This window comes from Malurus melanocephalus, unplaced genomic scaffold (assembly GCF_030028575.1).
Source record: "Malurus melanocephalus ecotype Western Australia unplaced genomic scaffold, MMel_1.1 scaffold_575, whole genome shotgun sequence".
In the NCBI taxonomy this organism is placed as follows: domain Eukaryota; kingdom Metazoa; phylum Chordata; class Aves; order Passeriformes; family Maluridae; genus Malurus; species Malurus melanocephalus.
The window spans coordinates 208,539-229,845 of record NW_026623807.1 but is presented as its reverse complement, the minus strand read 5'-3'; the positions used below and the strand labels follow the sequence as shown (position 1 = coordinate 229,845).

Sequence of the window (21,307 nt, the reverse complement as noted above, 5' to 3'; positions counted from 1 at the left end):
CCCCCCCAGGACCCACCCGCGGGGCCGGGGGGCGCCGGGCCCTGCTCCGCCATCCCGTCCCCACGTGATCCTAATTAACCCCCCCGCTAATAGCGACACATTCCGGGAGGGATTTGGAGCGGGGGGTGTGAGGGATGACCCCCCCACACTTAGGGCACTTAGGGGCGAGGCCACCTGTCAAGGGAAGAAGTGACACCCGGGGGGCGGGAGGTGGGACCCCCGAACATCGGGGGGAGTTTCTCGGTTGTTTCTCCGCGCCCCCTCCCCACGAGTGGAGCCACCTGCGAGCCGCGGTCCGGTGGGACGGGGGAAGCGGCAACAGCGTGGAGGGGGCGGCTTTCCGGGACACCGGGGGCTTTCTGCGCACCCCGTGCGCTCCCCGGGATTCGCTTCCCCCGTCCCGGCGGCACCGAGCGGTGCCGGGGCAGTGTCGCCCCCCGGGCCGGGCGGGGACAAAGGGCGAGTGACCAGCGGCTCCATTTCCGGCGGCGGACAATGCCCCGGCCGTGGGGGCACAGCGCCGCCCGCMGCCCCTCCCGAGCTGTGCCCGGGGGTCCCCCCGCACCGGCCCCGCTTTGGGGAGAGCCCCCCGGGACAGAGCTGGGGCTGGGGCGGTGTCTGCGCCCGCCGGGACCGCTCCACGCGGGGCGAATCCCGCGTGGTGTCACCAAGGGGAGCAGCGGGGGGTTCTGAGCGGTCACCGGGCACGGCGGGGACAGCGGTGACACCCGCGGGGGGACCCCGGGCCGGGCGGGGCCGGAGCTGAAATCCCGCGTGGGGAATCCCGCGCGAAGGCTCCGCTGCCGCCGCCGCTGGCCGTGGTGCTGAACGGGCGGCTCTGTCCAGGGTCCTGGAGCTGCCCTTCCTCCTCCTCCTGCTCTTCCTCCTCCTCTCCTGCCCTTCCTCCTCCTCTCCTGCCCTTCCTCCTCCTCTCCTGCTCTTCCTCCTCCTCTCCTACCCTTCCTCCTCCTCTCCTTCTCTTCCTCCTCTCCTGCTCTTCCTCCTCTCCTGCTCTTCCTCCTCTCCTGCTCCTCCTCCTCCTCTCCTGCTCCTCCTCCTCCTTCTGCTCCTGCCCCGCTCCCCCCGCCTGTCCGGGAACTCTTCTTTGCCCCTTCCCCGGAGAGCCTCGCAGCCCCGCTGGGCTCCCGCTCACGGACGGCAGAGGAGAAGGAGGAAGAGGAGGAGGAGGAGAACGGTTTTTCCCTGAGCAGCCCCTCAGGACTCTGTCGGGTGACCCACGGGACACGGGGAGCGCGGGAGATGCCATCACTCACCCACACGTGATGTCACAGGGTGTCACCTCCTGTCCTAAGGGGCACAAACCGCGCTGGGGTGGAAACTCCACGGCTCTCTCATCATCATCACTCCGCAGTCTGTTCCCCAAAGCCGAGGAGAAGGAGAGAAGGGTCGGGCCAGTGTTTCCCGTGGGATTCTCACTCCCATCCCCGAGCAGGCTCTGGCACAGGGCTGGCACAGGGCTGGCACAGGGCTGGCAGAGGGGACGAGGCTGGTGGCACCACGGTTTCCATGTTCACACCATCCCCTCTCTGCCGGCACCCGGGTGGGGATTTGGGATGGTCCCAGCGGCTCCGGGAGCAGGGATGCGTCTGGCCCCCTCTCCTGGCAGCAAGGGCCGGCTCCAGAGGTTCCATATTTATCCCCATTTTCCTCTCGGTTGTGGAATAACCGGGGCAAGAGGGGAGAAAATAACCCAGGAGTTGTGGGAGACCCCTCCAAATGGCTCTCACTGTCTCAGCTCATCCCTGCTTCCATCCCATCTCCTTCCCTGTTTTCCCCCAGTTGCTCGGGATTTGGGGACCCTGCATGTTCTGCTCCCAGGCAAAGGGACCGGGGAAGGAGTGAGCCCCTGCTTTCCTCCAAACAAATCCTTCAGAAAATAATCCACCAGCTCCCCCTCCAGCCCCGTCCTGACGGACAGAGGTGACCAGTAGCCCCAGAGGCATTTTCCTGTATTCCTAATGCAGAACAATTCCCCAGCACTCACCAATTTCTGCCCATCCTCAGTGACTTTCCACCTGTGTCACTCAGCCCCATCCCTGATCACGGATCACCCCTTTCCATCCCAGTTCCAGCGTCACAGCCCCGCAGCAGCAGCGGCCCTGGGCCATATTTCTGTGTGTGGTGTATTTGTTTTCGGGGCCTGTTGAATGGCAAATGCGAAAGGGAAGGGAACTCCTTCCTGTTCTTTCAGAGCCGGCCGCTGTGCCCTGCTCGGCTTCAAGGGAATAGCCGGCAAAGCGGCCGCTTTCACAAATAATGGCTTCATTAGATTGAAAGAAGTGGACAGTGACCTCACTGAAATGGACTTTGTGACCCCTGCTGACCTCTGGCCCCGGCTCTGACAGCCTGTAAATCTTCCCCCGCGGCACGGCCGGGGCGAGGGCAGAGCTCTGTGAGCGCAGGGCCGGTGCTGCTGTCCTGGGTGCACCCACGGAGCTGCCCCGGGGTCCGTGCAGGGCAGGGTGAGCCCCGGGGGACGGGCAGTGCCCAGGCACGGGGTCACAGCACTGCCAGAGACGGGCTCTGGTGTCCCCAGGGTGCTGCAGAGCCCTCCGGGGTCCTGGGGACCTTGGACAAAGGTGTCACCTGGGCTGCGGCTCCAGTGCCATCCCCCAGCACAGTCACTGTCACCGCTGAGCTCAGACGCAGCCCCCGAGCTCCTGCCAAGGACAGCTGTGCCTGTCCCTGCCCACCCCGCGGGCACAGCTCTCCTGGCTGCACACAGACCCCCAAAACCCTCACTGAGCCCCCTCCACCCCCTCCTGTGGGCACAGACCCTTCCCTCCAGCCCCCAGGTTCCTCACCCACCCAGCCCAGCACACCGGTGGCCACTGCCCAGTCCTGCCAGGCCGTCTGCTGGTGGGGAAACTGAGGCACGGGGGGCAGCAGTGGGTGCCTGTGCTGGGGACCGCACCGTGCCCTGCCTGAGGCTGGCACTGCCCCCATGGCACTGCCCCCCATGGCACAGCCCCCCCTCCATCCCACCTCTCTCCTCCCACCCTGCACGCTCGCTGCTGACCTTTGGCTACCAAGCAATCAATAAAGGAGGCCATGAAGCCGCTCCTCCCCCTCACTGGCCCCCCGCACCCCCCGCTCGCCCCGTGCCTGGACAGGCCCAGCCGGGATTGAGGGATCTCCCAGTGCCGGGGGGACAGTGACGCTCGCGTGGTCCCCAAGGGCTCCCTGAGCAGGCAGCGCCTTCCCAAAATTCCAAAAATGCCCCTCTGGAGGTTCTCTCTGCCTGCAGAGTGTCGGGGGTACCCCAGAGCTCTCGGGATGGAGCGTGGTCACCCTGCTGCCATCCCAAAAGGGGCTCCCCGGGGCACTGGGAAGGTGAGGCAGGGATAAAGGTGGGCAGGGACAATCCTGTCCCCTGGCTGCAGCGATGGGCTGTGCCCAAATGTGGCAGCTCCCTTTGATAAAAGCCCCGAGGCATCAATCAGCAGCTGATTGATCGATCGGAGGCAGAGCGGGCATTGATCAGGATTTCAGCCCATACATATTCCTGCTCCCTGATAAAGGAGAATCGATAGCTGAAAGATATTCCCTGGAGGCTGCAGCCCCCCTCAGACCAGAGCTCCTTGAATCGCCCCACCCCTGTTCAAACCTCACTCTCCTCGACAGAAAACCACAGTAGTGGGGGAGAAAATTGGTCTGGGGGAGCCAGGAGGGCCCAGCAGGATATTGAGGAAAGGCAGAGCCTCCCTCTCCTCCTCAGCTGAATCTCACCTCTCAGAGCATCCGCCTGTCCTGAATCTTCCTCCCCTCACTGCTGGTCTGGCGAGCAGGGTTTTCATCTTTTCATCCAAGTGCTGGTCAGGGTGATCCCGAGGACGCTGAGCGGGCTGATCCATCCCCACCCATCGCCTTCGGAACCTCCAAACTGCAGCAATGCCAGGGCAATCTCTCACCCTGGCGCTGACACCGGGACAGTCATTGCAGCTGCGGCCAGAGCAGGGCCCGCCCGACCCCATGGGAGTGGGGACAGGCACCCAATGTTCACCCGGGCCCGGGGGAGGGTCATCTTCCTCTTCCTCTTCCTCTTCCTCTTCCTCTTCCTCTTCCTCTTCCTCTTCCTCTTCCTCTTCCTCTTCCTCTTCCTCTTCCCTTTCCCCTTCCCCTTCCCCTTCCCCTTCCCCTTCCCCTTCCTCTTCCTCTTCCTCTTCCTCTTCCTCTCTCACCTCTCATTCCCTCCTGCCTGAAGTGAGGATGACTCCGGGACGCCCCCGCAGCCCCGGGAGGATTCGGGGTGCCGTGGGGCTCCCTCCGGCCCCGTTTCCCCGGCAGGAGCAGAGGCTGAGCCCGTCCCCGCCCGCGTTCCGAGTCCCTCCCTTTGCACACAGTGACTCAAAGCCCAGGCTCGCCCCGGTGTCCCTCCAGTTTCTCCAGTGCCTGGGAACTGGTTTGCAGTGGGGAGGGGCTCCCCAGCGCCCACCGAACCCTCCCCGGGCAGCGCGGGGTCTGTGGAAGGGAGCTCGGGGCGGCTCGGCACGCACACACTCTTGGCACACGCTTCCACACGCTTGTACATGCTAAAAACACGCGTGCACACGCAGTGACACAGCCCGGACACACCGGGACCCCAAACCTGCCCCTCCTGCGAGCCCACGGCGCTGGGGGGACGCGGGGACAGATCCCGCTCCTGTGCCCGAGCCAAGAGGAGCAGCAGCCGGACCTCCGTGGGTGCTCACGGCGAAGAGCACGGGAGGGGACAGGGACTTGGCAAACCCGGCAGAAAGAGCAGGGCTCTGCCTCAGTTTCCCCAGCACGTGCGCGGTGTCACCCAGAGCTGGGTGGCCCCGGGCGCCCCAGCCGGAGCTGAACTGTGGCCACCAGCGCCGGGCTGGCGGTGGCCGGGGAGGCTCCTGGGCTGGGCCAGCAGCCGGGAGTGGTGGCCCCGGGGTGAGGCTGGCACCGCAGCGGGCTCCCGCGGGCTGGGGCGGAGCGSGAGGGCAGGGCGAGGATACGGGCGAGTGCTGGCCCTGCTGCGCTCCCAGCCCGGCCGGGACAGGGCCCTGCGCCCCGGGGTCAGGACTCCCGCGGTGGCCCAGGGCTACTGTGACCTCCGGTCCATCCCCAAGGCGGTGTGAAGCCCCTGGAGAGCCCCAGCCCTCTGAGATTTTGGGTGATCTCCCCGCATTGGGAGCCCCTCGGGAAATGCAGGGCCGGGGGCTCCACGCGGGATCCCCAGAAAGCCGATTAACCCCGGGGAGCGATCCCAGCTCTGGGGACCCCCAGAAAGCCGATTAACCCCGGGGGTGACCCCAGCTCTGGGGACCCCCAGAAAGCCGATTAACCCCGGGGAGCGATCCCAGCTCTGGGGACCCCCAGAAAGCCGATTAACCCCGGGGGGCAGCCCCAGCCCTCGGGACCCCCGGCCCCTCACCACAGTGCGCTGGGACCCTGCCAGCCCCACGGCCCGGCCGATGCTGGGGGCACCGTGCTGGCCGGAGGTGCGGTGACAAAACTGGTCCCTGCTGTCCCCTGTGAGGTCACCATCGCCCTTCACTCGGGTGGGTGCTGGGCTGGGGATCCGGGGAGCCCGGAGCCACCCAGGGCGGCCGAGCTCCCTCCCGGCGCTGCTGAGTCGGAGGGAACGGGGGAGCGCGGTGCTGGAACCAGCCCGACCGGCTCCCCGGCTGTCAGCACCTGAGGAATGCCAAACCTCCGCTGCGCCAGGGCTGGGTGCTCAGGGCTGGGTGCTCAGGGCTGGGTGCTCRGGGTGACTCTGCCGGTCCGCCCAGCTGTGCGGTGTGCACAGAGCAGCACGGCGAGCCCGCTCGGCGCGGCACGGCACGGCACGGCACGGAACAGACCCCGGTGGGACCCTCGGCCGGCAGGTACACGGGGGTGCGGGGTGCGGAYCCCGGGCAGGCGGGGAGGGGGTTCTGCGGTGCTGGGGGAGGGGGCACCGCCGCTCCGGTCCCTCTGCCACCCCCGGGGGCTGCGCGGTGCCCGGACCGTGCCCCTGGTGCTGCGATGGGACCCCGCTCCTCCGGGACCAGCACTGGCCAGGGAGGGGATGCGGTGGGAGGTGGGGGCTGAGCCMAACTCTGATCCTCTCACCTTCAGTCCCTCAATTTGGGGGGCTGCTGGGGTTGTAATCCAGCTCCTGCCATCAAAGTGCATCCCAAGAGGCACCAGAGTCAGCTCGGGCTCCTCTATGTCCGGTGGCCTCACGAGCTGGGCTGAGGGGACAGCGGGGCTCTCCTGTCACCCTGTCCCGCTCCATGCGGGGCACACGGCTCAGAGTGGGGGGACACAGGGACAGCGAGGGGGGCGGGGGTTCCCTGTCCTCGCCGTGACCCTCAGCCCGTGCCGCAGCCCAGCCCAAGCCCTGATTTTCCTGAAGGTGGCAGGGCCGCTCTCACCCCGCGGTGACAGAGCTCAGCCCAACGTGGCCGGAGGCTCAGCTTAATCCGTGGTCACCGGCTCAAAGGCAGCCACAGCTGCTGCCCTCGGCCCCTCYGTCCCTCCTGAATATTGAACAGCCCCTCGTGCCTTTGACCTGGGTGCTGGGTGACCCTTTGGGGTGACGGGAGGCAGCAAACGAGGTCAGTGGCTTGGCTTGGCCTGGCCAGAGGGGATTAATTAGAGCCRTGCCCGGTGCCCCGATGTGGCAACAGCACTGCACCCAGCCTGGCACGTCCAGACGGGTGGGGATGGCCAGCGGGGCAACCAGGGAGCTGCAGGCTCTTGTCCTCTTGTCCTTGCATCCTCATGTCCTCATGCTCTTGGGCCATTGATGCAACAGGAATTATTTGTGCAGAAAATGGGGTGCTGGGGCAGAGCAGGGCTCGGGGTGAGCTCCTTCCCCAGCACCTGTGGGGTCCAGGGTTACCCAGTGCTGGATCCAGCTGCAGGGAGGGCATGGGATGGGAAACACAGACCTGGAGATCTTTGGAAATCCAGCTCCAGGTGAGAGGCAGGATGCTGAGTCCTGCCTCCCCCCAGCACCGTGATGCACCATGTCAGCATCCCTGTCCCTGTCCCTGTCCCGTCCTGGAGCCGTGGGCATGGCCAGTGCATCCATCCCTTCTCCACTGGGGAATGCCATGACCCTGGGGATCCAGCTGTGACCCTGGGGATCCATCCAGCTGTGGCCCTGGGGATCAGCTGTGACCCTGGGGATCCAGCTGTGGCCCTGGGGATCAGCTGTGACCCTGGGGATCCAGCTGTGGCCCTGGGGATCCAGCTGTGACCCTGGGGATCCATCCAGCTGTGACCCTGGGGATCCAGCTGTGGCCCTGGGGATCAGCTGTGGCCCTGGGGATCCAGCTGTGACCCTGGGGATCCAGCTGTGACCCTGTCATCCAGCTGTGCATTTGCCCATGTAGCTGTACAGCCCCACCCAGGCTGGCCCCAGCCTCGAGCGGTGCTGGCTGTCCCAGACAAGGTCTCATCGCCTTCCGGAAAAATGACACAAACTCTTCCTATCTGTTCTGGAAAGACCTGCTGGGCCGGGGAGAGCAGGATCTGGAGGGCGCGTGGCGGGCTGGCAGGAGGGGCAGGCAGCTGCCTGTACCCGCAATTCCCCGCCATTCCCCGGCCCCGATCCCCTCCGGGACTGGGAAAACCCAACCTGCCAGTGTTGGATTCATCCCATCTGGCTGGYGCACGACGAGGGCCCCTCCCGAGGTGTCCCCCAGGGAAAGTAGCCCTGGGATTGTGCAGGAATGTGTCCCCATTCCCTGATGGAGCCCTCAGTCCCAGCCTCGGGCTGACCCCAAATCCCCATCCCTGCCTCTTGTCCCCGCAGCTGGGCGGTGACACCGAACAGCTCCTAAYTGGGAGATGCTGGGATGTGGGTGCACTTTGAGCTCCCTCCCCAGCGCCTGCTGTGTCAGCTGCTTCCCGATCCCAAACCCAGCAATAAAACCCTTCTGGGACAGGGATGTGGCCACAGCACAGGGACACTTCCACCGACACCCCCCTGAGCTGAGGTGGCACATGCATCCCTGTCCCCTGCCCTGAGCCTCAGGGACCACAGCCATGCCCACCCTGCAGCACCCAACACCAGGACGTGGAGCTGGGTGCTGAGATCATCCTGGTTCAGGGGGTGAGCGCTGGGTGATCAATCCCAGCTCATTTCCTCGTCCTGGAAAAGCTGCAGAGTGGACAGAGCCATCCCACCTTTGCCACACAGCCACAGGGGAGGGTCAAGGGGTGATGCTGCTCACGTCTCCACCTCCCCTGCAYACCCCGCGGCTGCCCCAGCCCTGCTCCCGATCCCAGCCGGGCYCTTTCCCCCATGGAGCAGCTTCCCTGTTGTTTTCTGGGCTTGTTTGTTTGCTGCATTTGCTGACTCGGCGCAGCCCTGCTGCCCGCCTGACTCATCGCACAGCTCGGGGCACGGCGCATCCTGCACGCTCCGCTGTGCCCTGCCGGCTCTGCCAGAGCCCACCACCATCCCTGCTGGGCACGGCAGCGCTGGCACGGGCAGGCAGAAGGACCCACTGTGCCCCCACACCCTGCRCCTGCCAGGATAGATGGCATGAGCACCACAAAAAGCCCCAAAGCCACCTCTGCGTTCACGCGATTCCCCCAAAATGTCCTGCAGGGTCAGAGGGAGCTCTGTGGGTTTGGAGGGTCGGATTTGGAGGCCAGGGCGGGATGGTTGCTGRTTGCTCTCAGCTYTCCCAGGGACTCCTTCTCTCCCCGCAGCTCTGCCAGTCCCAGCGTGGCGGCCGCAGAGGCTGAGCCCGGCACGTTACGGGACCGCGGCGCTCCCTGCCATAGATCTCCCATTCCGGCACTCCAAGGGCAGGGGCTTCATCTCCAGCGCCGAGCTCAGCATGAAGCAGGCGGCCGCGGGCGCTTCCGAGGGCCGGTCCCGTTTCCAGAAGGTCTCGCTGGTGTCGCGGCGGCTGGAGAGCACCGGGAGCGCCCGGGGCCGCGACGGGAGCCCCTCCCGCGTGTCCCTCCTGCTGCAAGCCTGGGARAAGGAGATCGTGGAGAAGAAGGGCTCCAGCCCCGCCACCCCGAGCCACTCGTCCTCCGTCAGCCTCCGCAAGGAATTCACGGCGCACGGCCCCATCTTCTCGCAGGTCTATTCCCCGGCGCAAAGGCCCCGGCGCCAGGACGAGCGGGGAAAGGGGGGTGAGGGCGGTGAGGACACCCCCACCCCGGCCGGTCCCCCCCGCGAGGTGCCCGTGCACAGGGAGAGCTACKTGCACGGCACCCTCCTGCCCACCCGGCCCGCCGAGCGTCCCGCGGGTGGTCCCGGTGACCCTCCCGGTGCCCCGTGCGCCGCCAAGCCCGGCCGCGTCCCTGCCCTGCCCAGGGCCAGGCAGGTCACGGTGCTGCGGAGCGGCAGGGACGCGGGCGGGCCGGAACCGCGGCCGGTGGAGGGACGGGAAGCCCAGAACGGGACACACGACACCGGCGAGCGGGACAGCTCCGGGCAGGACGGCAGCGGCTCCGCGGCGGCTGCAGAGGGCAGCGAGAGCTCGCCGGGCACCACGGAGACCGCTGGGCTCTCGGCTCCGGAGAATGACTTGCCCCAAGCCGAACCCCGGGCAGTGAACGAAGCTCTGGGAGCCGGCGACAGGCCCGGGGACCCACAAACCAGTCCGACCAGCTCCCCGCAGTGTCCCTCGGCAGGCGCCGCTGGCCAGGCGGATCCGGATGGCACAGGTGAGGGAAGCGTGGCAGACGGGAATGGCACCACTTCAGCCACGCCACCGAGGACAGAGAGCTCCCCGGGAGCTGGCAGCACCCCCGAGAGCCCCTCCTTGGAGGTGGGCGATGGTCCAGAGCCTTCATCCGAAACACCAGCAYCAACAAAGGCTGAGATTGAGCTGGAGTGGGATGAGCCCATGGAGAACCCCCAGGGCACAGCCCAAGAGCCCGAGAGCATCTCAGAGCCCCCCACCGAGCCCCCAGCCCCTGAYCCCCCAGCTGAGAGCCCCTCGGACACGACCGAGGAGGATCCCGAGCTGCTGGTGGACATGGAGATCTTGGTGGACACTCTGCGCAACATGGAGCCCTCGGAGATGCGGAAGGCGCCCAAGGGCCCGCGGCAGCCCCGGCCGTTGGCGCTGGGTCGCTGCTCGGCTCTGCCCCCCATCCACGAGGACCGCGTGGCCCCCCGTGCCCCCGTGTCCCTGCCCGAGGCYCTGCGGGAGCTGCTGGCGCGGGGCCCGGCGGGGTGGCCCCAGGAGACCCCCGAGGAAGAGGAGGAGATCGAGAACCCCTACCTGAGCCCCGAGGAGCGGGCGGCCGCGGGGACCCTCCGTGCGGTGCCCRGGGACAGCGTGGCRGGSGATGGGTGGCTGGAGGGGGGCTCASTCCTGGGCACACTGGGAGCAGATGAAAAAGCCAAACTGGTGGCTRGGGGACCAGCCGAGCAGAGCGTCCTCTTCCGAGGGAATGTCCTCAAGGGCATGTCCCTGCTCTCCCACTTTTTGGAGCAGCGGGCAGCTGGAGCTGATGAGGGCAAGCCCTACTCCCGCCTGGGCAAGAGTGTGCTCTACGGCCGCTTCGTGTCCCCCGGCACCGCCSTGCTCGAGCTGCCCGACAGCGATGGGGGCACGGGCTCACCCTCCCTCAGCGACCACAACGGGCTGGGTCCTGGTGGCCATTCTGGCCCTGAGATGGCAGTGCTGCAAGCCCTGGGTTCTGGCTCTGTCCCTCCTGTCCCCGAGGAGCCAGAGAGCACCGTCACCCTGTGCCCCACCGATGTCCTGGTGAGTGAATCCAACACAGCACTCAGGGRAACGCTCTCCTTTCCTGGGAGTGTGGGAAGGTGCTGGGGGCTGAACCCTGGAGCATCATTCCCTGTTCCCAACAAGCAGGGAAGCTATGGGGTGAAAGTGCGGGTACTGGGAGGGCACTGGGACAGGTTATGGGAGGTGATGAGAGGATACTGGGATAGGTGATGAGAGGATACTGGGATGGGTGATGGGAGGGCACTGGGACAGGTTATGGGAGAATACTGGGATGGGTGATGGGAGGATCCACTGGGATGGGTGGATATGAGGTCAAGCGATGGGAGGATGCCACCACAGGAGCTGGGAGGGTCCCGTGCGGGTGACAGGAGGGTCGGGGACAGGCTGGAGGCTGATCCCCAGCAGGGCAGGAACGCTCGAGGTGTGGCTGCTCGGGGCGGTGGGAGGATCTGGCAGACGCCAGACGCGAGGCTGCGGCTGCGGCTCCCTTGGGCTGCGGGGAAATGATGGCTGGGGCAGCCCACGTTCCTCCKCGCTCCTCACCCGCCCGCCCCCTCGGCTCTTCACAGCGGGAGGACAAGGAGGGCTTGGAGAAGATCAACACAAGACCTGGCAAGGTACAGGGAAGGCGGTGGGGCCGGGCCGGGCTGGCTGGCCGGGGCGTGGCGCGGTGTGGCAGCACTTCCCGACCGTGTCACCCCTTCCCAGATCATCCTCTACTCCGATGCCGGCTTCGCGGGGCAGAAAAGGGAGATCTGGGACGACATCCCCGACGCCACGTCCTGGGAGCTCTCACACACCATCTCCATCCGAGTCATCCGAGGCGGGTAGGGATCCGCGCCGGGGATATCGGCCGTGTCCCAGCCCGGTTCAGGAGTGACCGTGCTGCCGGTGCTCATTAGCGCGGATTCAGCACCGCGGCGGTGGCAGCACGTCCCCAGCCACACTCTGCCCCGAGATCAGCCGCAGGGCTGCGGCTCAAGCAGCATTTCCCCCCGCTCCCAGGTGGGTGATGTACGAGAAGCCGCGGTTCCACGGGCGCAARTGCGTCCTGGCCGAGGGGGACGTGGAGATCGACAACCCCTGGACAGCGTACGGGGAGAACGGACAGTCCCGGGGGAGCCGCCCCTTCCGCATCGGCTCCTTCAAGAGGGTGGTGCGGGTGAGTGCAGGGACCCCCGAGCCTCCTGGAGCCCCTAAGCAGAGGTACCGGAGCCTGGCACGCCGCTGTTCCCCCAGGATTACCGGACCCCCGAGATCAGCCTCTTCGCCGAGGAGAACGGGGAAGGCGCCCGGCTCCGCTTCACCGACTCGGCCGAGGACATCCGCACCCGGGGACAGGCGCTGGCTGCCGCCTCCATCATCGTTCACTCGGGCCTGTGAGTGGCACCCGGGGCTGAGGGTGGCCCCAGCAGGGACTGGAGCAGGCTGTGACACCTTTCCCCCGTTCTCCAGGTGGCTGCTTTACTCCAAGCCTTTCTTCGATGATGATCCCTATGTTCTGGAGCCGGGCGGGTACCCCAATTTAAAGGCTTGGGGAGCAAAGGACCCATCCATCTGTTCCATGCATCCCATCAGGCTGGTGAGTGCTGGCTTCTGGGGTGCCGGGGCTGGATCCAGAGAGTGGTGGGAGYGTGTTCTGGCAGCTCCTGGCTCCCATCAGCGTGGAAACAGGCCAAGCRTGGCTCTGGAAAGCTCTCCTGTGCTTTAGGGGTGGGGGAAAGCTTYAAAAGAGCTTCTTGAATGAAAACGACCCAAAAACCAGCTCAGGCTTTCAAGGGGGGTAGCAGATGTCCCTGCAAGGTCCTCTCCTGCCACCACAGCCTCACTGGGGATCTCTCTCCTTCCAGGGCAGCCCCGTTGTGGAGAGACCCGGTGAGCCACAGGTGAGCACTGGGGTGGGCAGCTCCAGGAGCTGTGGGCTGAGCTGGCCATGGCACCATTCTCACCCTGCCATGTCCTCAGGTGCTGATCTACGAGGCTGCAGCTTTCCAGGGCCGCAGCTTCACCATCAGCAGAGATGTCTATGACCTGAAATGCCTGCCCGAGCCAGCACTGTCCACTGYGGGCTCCCTGCGTGTCCTGGGGGGCTGGTGAGTGGCACGGAGTGGGCAGGGCTGGCATCCCAGGAAGGAGATGGTCACCCCTGGGAAAGGCTGTGGGTCACTTGGGAGAGAGGGTGTGGATTGTGTCCCCACAAAATCCTCTGGAGTCCTCACTGCCCGTGTCTGCCTGTGCCACAGCTGGGTTGGCTACGAGAAGGAAGGTTTCCGTGGCCACCAGTACCTGCTGGAGGAAGGGGAGTACCAGGACTGGAGGCACTGGGGCGGCTACAGCAAGGAGCTGGTGTCCCTACGGCTGATCCGGACGGTGAGGGCAGGAATGGGAATYGCTTGGGGATCAGAGAGAGCCAGGCACCCCCATCCCATCCTCACCCCACAAAGGGAGCTGGCCATGGGCTGGGATCCCCCAAACTCATCCAAGCAGAGCTTTGGGAGCTGTTCCCACCCTCCCCGGGGTGCCTGAGGTCAGGCAGGAGCCTGCTGTGTGTGTGCCCCTCCTCCTGACAGACCATGGGGCTTGGGGGGCCCTTCTCCCCACAGGATTTCTCGGACCCAGCGCTGGTTCTCTTTGAGGCCATGGACTTTGAGCAGGGCGCGAGTGTGGAGCTGAGCGAGGCGCTCCCTGATACGCAGCTGGATGGCTACGGCACYGTCACCCAGTCCATCCACGTGCTGAGCGGAGTGTGAGCGTGGGGAGGGGACATGGGGGGTGGCCAGGGTGGGGAATGAGCCAGCACTGACCTTTCCCCACAGCTGGGTGGCCTACGAGGGCCCCAACTACTCGGGGGAGCAGTACATCCTGGAGAAGGGGGTGTACCGCAACTGCGAGGACTGGGGGGCCAGCGACTGTCACATCGCCTCGGTACAGCCCATCCTGCAGGTGAGGGGACAGTCCTGCCTCACGGGACCCCTGGGGCTGGCGGGGGACACGGTCAGACACTCACCAGCCCCGCTCTGTTCGCTTCCAGGTCAAGGAACACAACGTCCACTTCGTCTCCAAGGTCAGGGGTGGTGGATGGGGAGGGGGACATGTTTCCCTGGGGGACACAGCCCCTTGTGGGGTGGTGCTGATGCCTTGCACCCCTCACCGAGCCCCTCTGCTCCCTCTCCCCAGATCCTGCTTTTCTCAGAGCCCGACTTCTCGGGGGATCACGTTGTGTTTGAGGAGGACCAGCAGGCCCTGCCCGAAGCCTTCGTCCCACGCTCCTGCAGAGTCTGTGGGGGCAGGTGGGGTGTCCCRGGGAATGGGGACAGGGACAAYAACCTGAACAGCTCTGTRGGGGTTCCYSAGGGGYGCTGGGGGTSACAGGGGGATGGATGCCTGCRGTGATGGCTCTGTCAGCCCCGGGATGTTCCTCCCCACAGCTGGATCCTGTTCGACGGGCGGGACTTTGCTGGGGAGCAGCACGTGCTGTCCGAGGGCGAGTACCCCACACTGGGTGCCATGGGCTGCCTCTGCTCCACCGCCATCCGCTCCCTGAAGAAGGTTCCGCTGGTGAGTTCCCTTCTCCCTTCCCTTCAGAACCCCCGAGGTTTTTGCACCCCAAGTTCTGGTCTCCACCCCTGGGACCCTCACTCCTCCCCCGTCTCTGCCCCCAATCCCGCAGTTTTTCTCGGAGCCCTCCATCTTCCTGCACGGCCTGGAGTGTTTCGAGGGGAAGGAGATCAAGCTGAACTCCGAAGTGCGGAGTCTCCAGGCRGAGGGTTTCAACAACCACGTGCTGTCGGTGCGGGTCAAAGGCGGGATGTGAGTGAATCCCTGTCCCTCAGCACCCCGTGGGTGTCTCCTGCCACCCGTGGTGACCTGTCCCATGCCATCCTGCCCCTCYAGCTGGGTGCTGTGCGAGCACGGTGACTTCCGAGGGCGGCAGTGGCTGCTGGAGTGCACCGAGATCACCAACTGGCTGACCTACAGCGGGCTCCAGCACGTGGGGTCCCTCTACCCCATCCGCCAGGTGAGTGGCACCTTCGGGAGGGGACAGGGCACTGGCACCTGSTGGGGTGAACCCCAAAACCCCGGGGCACCAGGCTCATGTGGGGATGAAGAGCTGCCAGCCCACTCTGGGTGGGCTGGGGGATCCTGGAGAGCAGCAGCCTGCARCTGGTAGCTGTGACACAGGAAACGTGCCAGCACCTTGGCACTGTCACCCCAGATTCCTGTCCCCCACCCCTGGGAGTGGCCGTCTTTGTGGCGAAACGCTCCCTGTGGGCAACTGCCTTGTAAAATCCATGGCATCCCAGCGTGGTGAGCCGTGCCCGTGGCAGCTACGAGGGACAGGTCACGGTCACAGCCATCACCCTGGGGAGACCTGGGAGCCTTTCAGGGGGAGAACAATGAGGAAAACACCCCAGGGCTCCAGGATCTCCCCCCTTCCCAAACCCCCAGCCAGGTGAGGTCCTGGAGGTGCACCCAGCAGGGTTTTTTGGGTGCAAACCCCAGGTTTCTGTCGTTGCAGAGACGGATYTATTTCCGCATCAGGAGCAGGGAGCTGCAGCTCTTCCTCTTGGTCCCTGACGATGTGGAGGACATGAAGGCGGGGCGGGTGGTGGTCTCCAGCCCGAGCGAGCAGAGCAGCTCTGTCTGGTACTACGAGGACGGGCTCATCAAAAACCAGGTCAGGGCTCAGGTGTGACAGCCAGCGCCGCCGAGGGGACGGGGCCACCCCTGGCAGGATCCTGCTGGGGTACTCCCCACCCCACAGCCATCTCACAGGGATTATAACAGCTTTTCCCAGCTCTGACCTCAGCCTTGCCCCAGAGATCTGGTGATTGTCCCCTCTGAGGCTCCCCTGGAGATGTGAAGCCTTCCCTGCAGAGCTTTCATCACCCTCATCACCCCCAGCTCTCACTGAGGGGTTTTCCTGCTCATCCCGCAGTTTAAGGGAGATCCCTCTTTGTGTCCCTCGCAGGTGGCCCCCAACATGAGCCTGCAGGTCATCGGGCCGGCCGGGAAGGGCGCGAAGGCCGTGCTGTGGTCCGAGACWCGGATGCCACGTCAGACCTGGAGTGTGGATTCTCAGGGACGCATCCACAGCCAGATGTTCGAGGACATGATCCTTGATGTCAAGGGTGAGGTTTCAGCAGGGGCAGCTTTCCCAGGGCAGTCCAGAAATGGGGCACCCACCCCTTCAGCACCATCAGGAGTGGGGTTTGCCCTCCCCAAACCTTCCCCTCGCTCTGCAGGTGGCCAAACCTAYGACCGGGACCACGCCATCGTTTGGGACATGGCTGATGCAAGACCCACGCAGATCTGGGACATCCAAGTGCTATGAGGGGCAGAATGGGGACACTCTGCCAGTGTCCCCACACTGGGGCAGAAGGCCTCAAACCCCACCCACGCTGCATCCCAAGCTCCTCTGTGCCCCAGCTGCTGATGTGAAGGATGCCCATCAACCTCTCCATCRTGGGCGAACCACCCCACCTCCCTCCTGCGGAGCCCTGAACGCAACCGACGTGGGAGAGCAGCAGAGCCCCCTCCCCACAAGCATTTCTTCCCCTGAACTGTATTTATGTACGTGTGTAAGATACAGCCCTGCTTGTCTGGGCCAGCTCTGGCTGGGTGGCCGGTGTCCTTGTCCTTGTCCTTGTCCTTGTCCTCGCAATGCCCACAGCCTGGCAGTGCCCCCACCCCAGCAGCTCGCCCCGGCTGCCAGGACGGGATCCCAGTGCCCTCTAGTGCCCACGGGCACAGGCACCTTCGTGGGCACGGAGTTTGTGGTGGGAATGGACAGTGGCCAAGCTGTGTCCTGGAGTACCGGGGGCTGCGTGACCCCACCAGCTCCAGGTGAGACCCCAGCCCGGGCCTTGGGGGTCCCATCGTGGTAGCCCGGGCTGAGCTCTGGGTCAGCAGCGCTCACTGTCCCTGACGCAGGGCTGCATCATGGCTCAGGTCACYCATCTTTCAAACCCCCGGGAGCTCGGCCTGTCCTGCGGTGACAGCCTGGGGTGCACCAGGTGACATCAGGCGTCACCAGCCGGCTGGGGACTGCCTGGCTTTCGCAATTGCCGCCAACAAACGTCCATATTTTACGTGCTTCCCAACCCGTTTGGGCAAGAGGACACGAGGAACTCAAAGGTGAAGATCTGAGTGGCAGGAAGGGAGGCTGAGGAAAATGAAATTCCCTCAGTATCGCTGAGCCCCCAGAACGCAGCGGCTCCACACAACGACACGATCTCGCCTGAGGGGAACACTGAGCCCCCTCCCGCTCTTATATACCCTCTGCCGGCCGGGATCGGCGGCTCCTGATTGGCGGAGAGCGGCAGCCCCCGGCACGGGATTGGCCAGGGCGGCGCGCGGGCTGCGCGCGATGCCCCGCCCGGCCCGAGGGGGGCGCGMGGGGTTCCCGCCCGAACCCGCGGGGGCGCGCACGGGGGCGCGCGGAGCGGACGAGCGGGGGGACAAACGGAGGTGACACACGGGGTGAGGGGACACAGGGAGGGGGGACACCGGGAGGGACAAACGGAGGGGGGCACACGGAGGGGGACACACGGGGTGGGACACACGGGGTGGGGACACACGGGGGTCCCAGCTCCGCTCCTCCTCTCCTCATGCCTGGACCCACCCGGTCCCTCCCGCACCGATGGCCGATGCTCCGGTAAGGACCCGGTGCAGCGCCCCCCATCCCGGTTAGCCCCGGTACCGCCCCGCCCCAACGCGGAGAAGAGCCCGAGGTGTCGGCACCAAGGCRTTTATTGCTGCGCTCCCCGGGACCGGGGGCTCACCCCGACACCGTTGGGACKCGGGGAGCGCAGGGCGGCGGGAACGGGAGCGGTGCCGCGGCGCTGGCGGGTCCTGGCTGCTGCCGGTGCGGGGGATGCCATCCYGGGGACGGTGTTCTCGGGGCTTTCAGGGAAGCGGGGGATGCGCCGGGACCCGTCCCGGTCAGGGCAGGTGCAGGACGAGCGCGGCGCCCAGCCCCAGGGCGATGGAGAGGAGCGGGGGGCTGGCGCACGGCGGGCTCAGGCTGGCGCTGGTGGCGTTGCTCGGTGCGGCGCCTTTCGGAACGGACTGTTCCTCCGCCTGGCCGAGGGACTGGAAAAGAAAACGAGCTTCAGACATCCCTCCCGACAGCGGCACGGCGAGGAAAACCCTGAGACCCCTCACCTTGAGACCCCTCACCCGAACGCAACCAGAAAACTCCGGTGTTCGCACCGCCCCACCCCACGCAGCACAAACAGCCCCGTGTCCCCTGGCAGGTTCCYCTTCACACTCAAACTCTTCGGTTTTTGCGTTGTGGCAGCGCAGGGGAGGGAAGTGAGCGCTTCCCGGAATCCCTGCCCCGGTTCTAACCGGSGGTTGGCAGAAATTGAGGGGGGAAGTGGAAGCCACGGAGTGGTCTCTGCTCCTCCGGCTGCTGCGAGGAAGTGGCGAGAAGGTAACGAGCCACAGGRCCTGCAGCAGAATTGGGAGGGTGTGGGGCAGAGCTGGGAAATGCCCGGGCTGGAAATGAGGAGGAGGAAGGACCCCTGGCCCCCCGGGCTGCTGCGAAGAGGGAGAAGCAGTCAGGATGGAGATTTCRGGGCAGTCTCCTTCCGTTTCTAACGCTGCCCTGGCTGCTGGAAAAGGGATGCTTTCCCCACTGCCTTACACCCCTCCTTAGGATCCCTCCAGAGATGGGAAAGGACCAGGAATGGAGCCCAAAAACTCTGCTCTGCCCCTTCAAAACCACACTGATTTCCTTTTTGGCTGGTTTATAGACGGGGAAATCCCAAAATGTAAATGCACCCTGTGATGCCAGGAGCGGTTTGTACTTGGGTGGAACTTTATGAGTGAAATAAGCACAAACCTGGCCCTGTTACCAATATCTTGTTGGAAAAAAAAAATCATCCCAAAAGCTGCCCCGCAGAGCATCGTGTTCCCTAAAAGTGCCAGTGGGTGCAAGAGTTCCCACCCAGGAGAGAACCAACATCCCTCAGCACAGCTCTCGGACTGAACCCCTCCATGGAGACCCCAGCAGGAAGGAAAATAATTCCAGTGGGGCGAGAGAAATGAGAGAAAACCACAGATGTGTGTCCATCCAGGCTCTAGAGCCAAACCATCCTCACTATCCCTACTCCGGGCATGGGCTGAGCACGCCGAGGAGAGGCTGGAAAATGGGCTGGAGATGGGAATGGGACTCTCTAAGTTAAAGAAATGCTTTGGAAAAGCACCCTGGGGAAACATTCAGACCTCCCAGCCCACAGCACAGAGCTCCTGCTCACTTAAAGCAAGAGAAAAAACCAAAAGCTGACATTTTCAGCTGAAATCCCAAGTCCCCGCGCTGGCTGAGCCCCCTGCACCCCCAGATTTTGTTCTTACCAGGCACAGGACGAGCAGGGCGAGGAGCAGGAGCGGGCGGGCGCGCTGCAGGGGCGGCATGGCCGGGGCTCTCGGGGTGCTCTGACACTTCCCCTGACACTTCCCCGTCCTCTCCGAGCCTTTAAGCGCYGCAGTGGCACCGATCGCTCCTCCCTTCCCCCAAAAGACCAACCCGGRGCGGGTTGGGGAAGTTTCCCCTGCTGCTTGTGCCATGAGGGACAAGGTGACAGACGTGGTGTGGGGACCTCAAGGCCTTCGAGCTATTTTTTGGCAGCCCTTTCTCCCTCTTCCCTGGCATCTCAAGGAATTTTCCCACCCCAAATCCTTCTTTTTCCACCCCAAATCTTTGTACTTTTATCCCCGATAAAAGGGATAAAAGTACACCCAAAATGTTCTTTTTTTCCACCCAAAATGTTCTTTTTTTTTTCCACCCAAATCCATTTTTCCGCCCCAAATCCTTCTTCTTTTGCCCCAAATCCCAAATAATAACAGAATACAGAAAATTTCTGTTCTCCTGAAGTTGCTGAATAGAGAATAAAGACTAGTTGGCCARATAAGATAAAACGATGTAAAGGTATGAACATAGGACAATAAACGTGGCTGGAAATAATGGAGAAACAGGTAAAAAGGATGATGGTGGGTTTTTTTGGTGAGTTATGTAAACAAGAATTAACAATGCATGCCCGAAGAAAGTTCAAGGAAAGGCTGAACCCCCTCAGGCTCTGCTTCTCCCTGGGGATTCTCTGTCCTCACACCCACCAAGGACTCAGAACAGCTGAAACCCTCCCTGGGAGTGTTTGCAAACTGCAGCCAGCGTTGGAAGGAACAAACCTCCTTCCCTGCAACTCCAGGTGGAGCTGGAGCCACGGCAYCCCTCAGGATTTCAGTCACAGATCCAAGAAATGGGTCAGGGAAATGTTTCCTGGAGCCCCCCAAATCCATCTCCTGACAGCAGATCTCAGAGCAGCGGGGAACAAAAAAGGGATCTGGTTAATTTGAGATTTTTTTTTTTTATGAATAAAGCCACCAGAACGTGCTGAGAACACRCACCTGCTGTCTGGGTTGGTGCTGGTGAAGCATGGTGAGCTCTCTGGCAGCTTCTGTCTGAGCTGAGGGCTCCTCTGTGGATAAACTTCACCAAATTTAGCTTGGTTTTGCTCTTTGGGGAAGTTAAAAAGGAAGTGTTGAGCACAGCCAACATCCCTGGAAGTGTCCAAGGTCGGGTTGGATGGGGCTTGGACCAATTTGGGATGGTGGAAGGTGTCCCTGCCTATGACAGGGGGTGGGATAGGATGAGCTTTGAGGTYCCTTRAGCCCAGACCAGTCTGTGATTCTGTGACCACCCCCTCAAAGGTGGTAAAATTGGGGATAAAACTGGCCGGTCCTGATCACCTCCATCTGGCGAGGCTGAACTCTCTGCAGAGCAGYGCAGAGGCTGCAGTTGGGATGGGGACACCCAGGGAAATGTCCTGGGATGGGGACAAGGGACCAGCTCAGGACATCAGCGAGGCCAAGAGCAGCGCCCAGGTGAGCAATAGGGCTGGAAGAAGCAGGTRAGGGGATCGAGAGGAGCTGTGAGGCGGCTCAGGCCGGGCTGATKTGTACGAACGGAGGCAGAGGATTTGCAGAGCGCGGCTCAAGAGAAAAACGGGACCCGGTCCGGTCCCGGTGCCCCGGRACAGCGCGCGCGGTGCATGCTGGGARTTGTAGTCCTGGGARCKRCCGCGCGCAYCACGTGACCGCATCGGRCCAATCACTGCGGGCCCCGCGTCSCCATGGCAACCGCCCGTCAACAAGATGGCGGCGGGGGGTGAGTGAGGGTTTGGGGAGAAACGCCGGGACCCCTCAGGATCGGGAAACCCCCCCAGGCTCGGGAAACCCCCCGGATTTGGGGAAATTCCCCACAGATTTGGGGAAATTCCCCTCCCCAGATTTGGGGAAATCCCCCCCAGATTTGGGGATCCCCCCGAGGGTCCGCCCAACACACCCCAGGTGCCCCCAGCGCTGCTCCCCCCCGTCAGGCCCTGAGCCCCCCACCAGTCCCCCCTGGGTTATCCCCGTTGTTTTGAGCCCCTTTTTGCTCCCCATCCCTCAAACTGCTGACATGGAGCTCACGTCCTCCCTGATGGAAAAAATCTCCGTGTTGGAACATGAAATAGAGAAACAAGCACAAGAAATCCAGCTGAAGGTAAAAGTCAGCCTGTTCTGTGTGTGTTCTGTGTGTGTTCTGTGTGTGTTCTGTGTCTGTTCTGTGT

At 64.1% G+C, this 21,307-nt stretch overlaps 3 protein-coding genes across 3 annotated transcripts in view; 2 read left to right on the top strand and 1 right to left on the bottom strand.

Moving 5' to 3' along the window:
• The window catches only part of LIN28A (lin-28 homolog A), a 15,843-nt gene extending 11,291 nt beyond the window's left edge, over positions 1 to 4,552 (bottom strand). Inside the window, exon 1 of the mRNA XM_057382554.1 lies at positions 4,457 to 4,552. Coding sequence (XP_057238537.1) covers positions 4,457 to 4,552 — 96 coding nt within the window. The remainder of the gene's footprint in view (positions 1 to 4,456) is intronic.
• A 1,110-nt stretch (positions 4,553 to 5,662) lies between these two features.
• CRYBG2 (crystallin beta-gamma domain containing 2) lies at positions 5,663 to 16,308 on the top strand. Its single transcript, XM_057382572.1, has 20 exons — positions 5,663 to 5,861; positions 8,686 to 10,709; positions 11,261 to 11,308; positions 11,400 to 11,518; positions 11,697 to 11,853; positions 11,931 to 12,070; positions 12,147 to 12,273; positions 12,542 to 12,577; positions 12,657 to 12,784; positions 12,935 to 13,061; positions 13,295 to 13,437; positions 13,508 to 13,634; positions 13,723 to 13,755; positions 13,869 to 13,981; positions 14,120 to 14,249; positions 14,362 to 14,501; positions 14,586 to 14,709; positions 15,211 to 15,369; positions 15,664 to 15,823; positions 15,938 to 16,308. Exons 1-20 carry the CDS (start codon positions 5,678 to 5,680, stop codon positions 16,024 to 16,026), a joined length of 4,308 nt encoding a protein of 1,435 aa, XP_057238555.1. The 5' UTR covers positions 5,663 to 5,677; the 3' UTR covers positions 16,027 to 16,308.
• Positions 16,309 to 20,849: 4,541 nt separating this feature from the next.
• Positions 20,850 to 21,307, top strand: part of UBXN11 (UBX domain protein 11) — a 9,775-nt gene continuing 9,317 nt past the window's right edge. Inside the window, exons 1-2 of the mRNA XM_057382553.1 lie at positions 20,850 to 20,862; positions 20,984 to 21,240. Coding sequence (XP_057238536.1) covers positions 20,850 to 20,862; positions 20,984 to 21,240 — 270 coding nt within the window. The remainder of the gene's footprint in view (positions 20,863 to 20,983; positions 21,241 to 21,307) is intronic.